The sequence below is a fragment of the Crocuta crocuta genome, unplaced genomic scaffold, assembly GCF_008692635.1.
Source record: "Crocuta crocuta isolate KB4526 unplaced genomic scaffold, BGI_CrCroc_1.0 scaffold709, whole genome shotgun sequence".
In the NCBI taxonomy this organism is placed as follows: Eukaryota; Metazoa; Chordata; class Mammalia; order Carnivora; family Hyaenidae; genus Crocuta; species Crocuta crocuta.
In genome coordinates, this window is record NW_027530619.1 from 1,079,677 (window position 1) to 1,087,934 (window position 8,258).

An 8,258-nucleotide genomic window follows, 5' to 3' on the forward strand; every position below is an offset into this window, starting at 1 on the left:
GACAGGGGAAGGCAGGAAAAAGCCCGGGTGGGGATGGAGGAGGAGGGGAGCTACGTAAAGGATAAAAAGCTAAGTAAAACGATTAAAGAGCCTTGATATAGTTCTAGAAGGGATCCACCCCCAACCGTCCCCCTCCCCCGTCCCTTCCACCCCAAATCCATTTTACCAGTTGCAAACATGAAGCTGGAAAAATGTAAGGACCCAGAGTTGAAAACATTTTCACTTTAATACTGAAAAAATATGCCATTATAAAATCCTCGAATAGAATTAGTAAGTTTCACGTGCTTCCTCGGTTCTTTTTTCCTACTTTATAAGTAAGATTTACACCAGCACAGAATTGCTACCATAAGATCGCAGCCTAAGCACTATAATGACATTAATTGGTCATGCTTAACTGCCTCAAAATCTTTTTTTTTATAATTACACTGATACTATAATAGAAATCATGGGTACTTATTTTACATTCAGATGAAAGGCATTATTGGATATGTATAGAAAAATATTCCCCCTAAAAAAAAAAAAGGTTAAAACATCACCATCAAAATAAAAGAACCCAAAACAACCCCTAAAAACTTCGCTCAACAAAATACATTTTTAACTCATAAAATGGACCGATGATTAGCCATGCAAATGTCTTAAATAAAACCTTTACATTTTTTTTTCACAGTAAAGTACGTACGCTCTGAACTGCCTACCGATCACAAATAATGGCGAAATGGCACTTTCTGATTATACTGTGTTTTGTTTATAGAAAGTTTGATACGATGGGACTTATCAGGTAAGAGGGTGGGTGCTGTGAACGTGACGCCGTCTCCAGTCGCCGAGGAAGGCAGCGTCCCTGGAGCGCGTGGATTCCATGCGAGCCATGCAGCACTTTTTGTTTTTGTCAGAAGTCAAAGTTACTTATTTATAATACATTCATGCCTTCGTGCAACTGCCCGTCCCTGCATAGCCAACAGGGAGCCATCACGCCCCCCCTCTCACGGGGCTAATCCACAGGGGGAAAAATAGATATCTATCTCTCTATATAGATGTGGGTATACGTATATATGTGTGGGAGCGCAGCAGCCATCCCTGTCCGCCCCAACGCAGAGGGCGAGTTCTCCGAGCAGGGCCCCTGCTGGGTTTTTATCAAAAGGAGCTCGCTTGCAAAGAGCGATTTGGCAGCGCTCTCCCAGCTCGCCACAGTCTGCTCTTTGTTTCCAGGAGGGAGCTAAGGGGTCAAACCCTCTCAGTGGAGCGAGTTCACAGTTATTTATTTACTTATGTCCATAAAGCCTCGGGGGCGCGCTGGACTTGGGTCTGGGCTCCTCTGACCCCTGGGATGCCGGCCGGGTGGGGGATTGGTTGGGGGTGGGGGCGCAACGCCTTCTCGCTCCCATGCTCTACCCGGGCTGGGGTCTTAGTCTGAGAGCGAGTGGGAGCCACAGTCATATACTCTGTGGGCCCCATCTGCGTTGTAAGGCCCATTGTGCCAGTAGGAAGAGTCACAGACTGTCTGTAGGGAATTAATTTCGGACGCCGAGGAGTTGGCGTCCCTTCTCTTAGATCGTTTTCTATTCCTCAGGATAAACACGAGCATGCCCACTACAGTGAAGGCGGAGGTGACAAACACCAGCAGCAGTCCCGGGACCAACACCGAGATGGACACCCTGCTGGTGTCTAGATAGGAGTTGGAGTGCGTCCCGGTCTCCGCCAACCCAGTGCTGTTTTTACTGTGCGAAGTTAACGTGGGCGAGATCCTCGCGTACAGCTGGGGGCAGATCTCGTCATTGGAGAGAAGCATGAAATCCTTCCTAAAGAAGTTCACCGGCGTCTCACACTTGAGGTCGCTCATCAGCACTTCGGAACCCAGGCGTTCTGCCCATTGCTTAAAAGGCACAATGGTGCAGGAGCACTCCCAAGGGTTCCCGTGCAGGTCTATCTGGATGATGGAGGTTAACTGGTCCAGTACCCCTGCCACCGGAAGGTACATGAAGTAATTGTTGTGCAGACTGAGCTTAGAGAGAGAGACCCCAGCGAACACGTCCACGGGTAGGGACCGCAGCAAGTTGTTGTTGAGAATGAGGATCCTTAGTTTGGGCATGGCATGGAAGGTGCCGGGAAGGATGAGCTGGATTGCATTGTACTCCACGTTCAGGTATTCAAGGTTTTGCAGCCCGGCGAATTTCTCCCGGGAAAGCGTGTCCAGGTAATTGCTATCCATATAGAGCCACCTGAGGTCCAAAAGGTTCTTAAAAGTGTTGTTCTCTACCGTGGCAATATTATTGTTGCCCAGATCTAACAGAATGAGATTCTTGTAATCCACAAAGTGCGATTTTCGGATGCTATGTATCTTGTTATCTCGGAGGAAAAGCTCCTGCACGTTGGAGAGCCTGGGCTTCAAATCAGCCAAGCTGCTCACGTTCCGGTTGTTGCAGTTCATCTTTAAACCCGACCCTGGGATGTGGTCGCAGCTGCAGCCTCCAGGGCAAGGCAGGCCGTTGGTTTGGGGTTTGTTTCTGGCGCTGCCGGTCGCGATCGCAGCAGTGGGTCTTATTTTGATCTGCCAGTTGCCTGGGATCTTTGTACCTCCGTTGGGAGCAGACCCTGGGGTGGCATGATCCTCTTGCCCATTGGTCTTGAAAGGAGTTGGCAGGGGGCCAGGAGCGAAGGTCTCTTCTTGGGCAGGGGGCGCCGGGAGACTGGAATCCACTCGGTTTTTCAAAGGACACAAGTCCTGTTCCGTGGTTTCATTGAGGTCTTTACCCTGCAGTCTAGTGGGGGCTTCACAGACAACTCGGCCGATCAGAGCATTTTTGGGAATGTTTTCCAGCCATTCTTTCAGGGAGAGGAGATCACAGGTGCAGTCCCACGGGTTATCCTCCAGCAGGATCTCAGCAATGCCAGGGATTTGCTCCAAGACCTCCTCATAGGGCAGTGTTTTCAGCCTGTTTCCCCGGAGGTCGAGGTGGGTGATGGGCACATACTGGAACACGTTGGCAGGTAGGGTGCTGATGAGATTGTCATTTAAAATGAGTACCTCCAGCTTGTTCAAGTCCTGGAAGGCCCCCGGGTCTATATCCCGTAATAAATTAAAATCGGCCTGGAGGTATTCCAGATCGTCCAGACCCAGAAAAGTCTGCTTTCGGAAAGACTTGATCTTGTTGTTGTTGATGTGCAGCCTTTTCACCAGCTGCAGCCCCAGAAAAGCCCCAGGAACGATTTCATGCAAGCCATTGTTTTCCATGTGCAAACTAACCGCATTATAAAAGTTAGCAAACTCATTAGGGAAAAGTCGAGTGAGGGAATTACCATGCAGAAATAGATGGTAAAACTGGGAAGTCGGAGCGGCGAAACGCTGCAGACTCGTAAAGCCCTTTTTTTCACAGTCTACGTGCAGGTCCCCTTCTATCTCATTGCAGGAACAGATCTTCTCTTTACAAACGTCCCCTGTAACGTTTCCAGCGGCAAAACAAAGAGACGTCTCCAGCAACAGAATCCAAAGCAGCATTTTTAAAGCGAGCAATTCATCCCCGATCTCATCACAAAGTAACAGCGACCATCCTGCTCGCCACAGACACAATTCAAGTTCATTTAGTGCTCCAATGTCCGAACCCAGGGAAGGAGAAGAAAAGGGTTTGGGGGGGTGGGGGTGGATTCCTTCCTCCCTAACCCCCCCGCACTGCAACAACCCAGGCGCCAGTCAATAATTATATCCACAAACTATCCAGGCACGTAGTGCAAGGCAAGCAAAAGAGGAAAAAAGAAAGAAAGAGAGAAAGAAACAAAAAGAAAGAAAGAAGAAGAAAAAGAAGAAGAAAAAGTAGAAAAAATAATCCCACTCTCCCTCAACCCTTTAAAAATTACCAAAAGAAGTTAAATATATACGTATAAATTAAAAATACACCCTTACGGAATCTGATCTAGTGGTCCTCACTAATCAGGAAGAGAACAATGCTAGTAATTAGAAGCAAGTGCATGTTAGAGAAACAAGCAGAGGGTTTGCAGCGTAGTACGGGCGCACTGCCTGTGCATGGCTGTGCGTCGGACTGACCTTGCCTCTCTGATACAAAGCAGGATTTTCGGCAGCTTCTGTAGCTGAGGCAGCTGATGGAGTTCTTGCTTCGGTTGAAGGATGCCCAGAAGTCCCCCCGAGGTGCTGTCCAGTCCCCCCGGTGCTGAAATCGCGGCCGACCGAAGGACTCACGCTGCCGAGCCAATGGCGCTGGAAAATTTCCGCAATCGCTGCGTTTTGTGGCTGTCCATCCTTTCCCTTTCCTCCCCTTCGGTCCTCTTCAGCCCTTTTTTTCTGGGCTCCGGCTCTCGGTTACTAGCTCTTCTTTTCTTTTTCTCCTCTTTATTCTGCTCTTTCGGAATTACGTGGANGGGGGCGAGTTGACTGAGGGAGGGAGAGAGCGCGAGAATGGGGAGGGGGTAGAGGAGAGTTGCTAAGAAGCTCTGCTTGTTCCAGCCTGGTGCACTCTGAAAGATCTGACACCCTCTGCTGATCTGCAGTAGCAAAAATCCATCTGGTGAGGGAATGCTGAAGGAAAAAAAAAAAATCAATCCACGTACAGGGCAAGCGTTAAAAATGTGGGCATTAAAGGCTGTCGATCCACATAGACGCTTATTTTAAATGGATTATTTAATTCTTTTTTGCGTGCTGAAAACTTTACCCTTTCCTTTCCTTAATGACCTCACAGCCCCCACTGGCTCCAGCGTTTGGAAAGGAGTGCTTTTAAAACATTTATTTCCCAATGGCTTGAATAAAATTAGTGTCAGGGTGTCAAGCGAACAGCAATTTGAGGTAATTATACTGCACGCCATTTTCATTGGTGCTTTAAATGCATTTCTTCCGTCTCTGCAGTACAATGTTTTATGCTATTTGATGTCTTTGAAACCTCTTTTTTTTTTGCTATGTTTAAATTGATTATTTGAAACGTATAATCATATCATATTTTTTTAAATTATATACTTGTGTATGAATTTTTTGTTGCATGGATACAATTTAGGCACATACTTTTTTTCTTTTTTAAACTTGGAATAGATTTTAGTCAATTTGGTAGTTGAGAGTTAGGTTTCTCTGATGATATTTCTTGAATGTTATTTAAGTCTGCAGGCGAAAATACAATGCCTGCTTGCGTCTTTGATTCCAGATCCGAAAGCTTTCACAGAGAACCGGAAAAGGAGGGAGGGAGCAGGAAAAAAATCCCAATACGATTCGTGAGTGCTCTTAAAAACCCACTGTCAGACTGGCACCCGCGCCTCTCTCTCTCTCTCTCTCTCTCTCTCTCTCTCTCTCTCTCTCACTCACTCATACACACAAAGTTTCCGAATCTGAATGGACGATTTTAAAACGCATACAAGTAAATAACCAGTTGCATTTTGAGGGAGAGAGAGAAGGGGGTGGAGAGAGAAAGAGAGAGAGAGAAAAATCGCCGTTCTTTAAGGCCCTGTTCGAACCTTCTCTGCAGGTAGCAGGTAGTTTCTCTTCTCTGGGCCACTGGTGCTAGCTGATCCTGACTAGGGCTTTTCCCAGGGAAAAAATCATCTGGTTCCTCAAACTTAGATGGAGCTTATATAAACCAAGTTCTACAAACACCTGAGAGGGGAGAAATGGTGAGAGAATGTTGCTTGTCAGCTGTTCTGCTAACTTTTCTTGTCAGAGTCAAAATTTTTTCTGTCAATGCATTCTTAGAATTATGCACATTTTAGGGTTTGAATTTACAGGACATGATGATGATGATGATGATGATGATGATGATGATGATGATGATGGCAGCAGCAGTGGTGGTGGTGATGATGCCCTTTCCTCAGCCAAAGCAGAAATATGTTTATATCAGTTTCCATTTCAACTATGTGTTATGCAGTTGGACAGCTGTTAATATGCCTGCTAATAATCTGAGTAAAAGATCCAAAATTCAAGCATGTGTGCATTTTGTAAAGGCTGGAGAGTTAAAGAATTCTGGGAAGGACTGGAGATAGGGAACTTCAGAGAAGTAGATTTTTTTTTCTTGGGTCCAGAAGCTAGTTCTTTGGGGGAGGTAGTTTTCAAATATATATACATATAATAATGTCATAAAATAAAATCAAATGTATTGTCTTCTGGTGAAATTCAGTAGGGGAGCATGGATGAAGGTTCAGTGTGTGTGTGTGTTGTGTGTGTGTGTGTGAGAGAGAGAGAGAGAGAGAGTAGAGGCTTTTTTAAACAACATATTACACTTCTAAAACAATTCCTTCTTATTTAATTTAACCCATTACCACATGTAGAAAGAGAAAGCACTTAATCTGAAAGGATCTCACTGAAAAAATGCTATGCAGTAGAGAACTACAGAAGTGCTGAAGGAGTTAAACTGGAAGGAAGGATATTTCTGTATCTTTGTAATAGGACTCAGGTCTGAAACTTCTTGGACCCAGAAAGCACCCTGTGAAAGGAAGGAAGCCTCTTGCAGTGTCTGTGATTGATAGGGGTAGGCAAGGCTCTGAAAGAGAGACAGGAAATGCTGTCTGTTTAGGAAGAAACCTATTGATGGTAATCATCTAAAATCATACTTTTTCACTTAATTGGTTACTTGTTTATTCAACTTACTGAATAAATTCTTTATGTGAAGAGACTCAAAGAACATATTTCAGTTGATTTTAAATGAACAGAATTGACGTAGCAAGCAAGTGATATTCATATTTCACCCCTCCCCCACACATTAAATTCTATCTCTATTCTTTGATTGCTTCTTGCCTCTCAAAGTACCAGTCACATTAGCAAATTTACAATCAGGGTTTTCCTACTTAGATACATTACAATGGGGGGGGGGGAGTTTACCCTCCTCAAATAGTTTATTATCTCTGTACTCTAAGAAAAGGCATGTGGCAGTGTCAAATGAGCAATCAAATCAGAAGAAAATATTAAGGTAACATTACCTATGTAACAAAGCTGCAAGCTAACAACACAGACACACACATGCAGTTCTATTGAAAATGCACCCTCATTAATGAGCCAACAAAATTTTTCTTAAAAATATTATTGTCATAATAAATGTACTTCAGAGAAATAAAGCAGTTCAGAAAAGCATTCTCATCCCTCCAAAGGTTAACTCTTCAAGTATAACAGTAAATTTCTTGGTGGGAAAAAAAAATATGGCAATGTGTATGTGATCTAAACATTTCTAATGCCTTAGGGGGACATTTCTTAGGCATGAACTCTTTTTAAAAGGGTTCTACTGTATCTATTTGAGCTCAAGTGAACCACTTCAATTGCTTTGCCTCTCATAACAGATGATCTCAGGAGCCTGAGATAAAGAATACTCCAGATGATGATGAGAATTGATAATATTTGCTCAGGGCTGTAGTTTTGTTTCTGGGCTGTGGCTAGAAGGATTTCAATTGTATTATTAAATGTTGATATTTTCTTATTCTTCCTCAACAGGGTCATCTCTCAAGTGACAAAAGTTACATATACATATATCACAAAATCATTATGATTAAAGTAGAGTAATCCATTTATTATCTATTTCCCCAAAGTTGCATCAAAATTCCAGATGTTTCCATGCATATGTGCACTGTATATTTAAGATGGAAGAATAGAATATATAACAAATGTTAAATTTAAGATGTTTTCATTCTTTATAATGCACAATAATTTTAAAAGTATTCAGTTTTGATTCTTAATTTTAAAGAAATACATTTTTATTTAAGAAATACAAAATCATCTATAGGAAGTCCATCTTTAGTCTTCACTCATCCCTGCTTTTTATTCCAGAGGGAACTACTAAAAACTCGTGTATAGTGAATTTAATATCATTATTCTATTTTATAGAGGTGGAAACTGAAACTGAGGAGTATTGAGTAATTTACCAAGATTGAATAATATCAGTTGACTTTGCCAGAGGTAACAAAACTACACCCTCATGAGCTAAACTTTTATTCTCACTCCTAAGTCCTTCTTATTTGCTCTAAATCTGTTACTTCAGGTAAGCTCTCCATGGGTCAGTTTCCTTACTAGTAAATTAATTCACTGAAGTTTGTGGAATTTTTGGTCCCTTCATGCTTTTTTTTCCCGATTCCAAAATCTTTAAAAATAATTTCAGAGAAACTCCAATGTCTCCTGCCTTCTTAGACTTTTAACATTTGGAGTTGGGATATTTTATTAATGTATTTGCATATTCAGTTGAGCTTGAAACCAAGAATAAATGTAATAACCACTGTAGAATAGAATTCATTGGTGCTGAGTTTAATCTGCTACTATCCTTGTCATTTCACAAGATAAAGGAGTTGTTGGA

At 43.0% G+C, this 8,258-nt stretch overlaps 1 protein-coding gene across 1 annotated transcript; it reads right to left on the minus strand.

The window, feature by feature from the left end:
* Positions 1-207: 207 nt before the first annotated feature.
* SLITRK1 (SLIT and NTRK like family member 1) lies at positions 208-3,595 on the minus strand. The gene has a single exon (XM_077768062.1). The coding sequence runs from the start codon at positions 3,491-3,493 to the stop codon at positions 1,403-1,405; it is 2,091 nt and encodes a 696-aa protein (XP_077624188.1). The 5' UTR covers positions 3,494-3,595; the 3' UTR covers positions 208-1,402.
* Between the last annotated feature and the right edge of the window lie 4,663 nt (positions 3,596-8,258).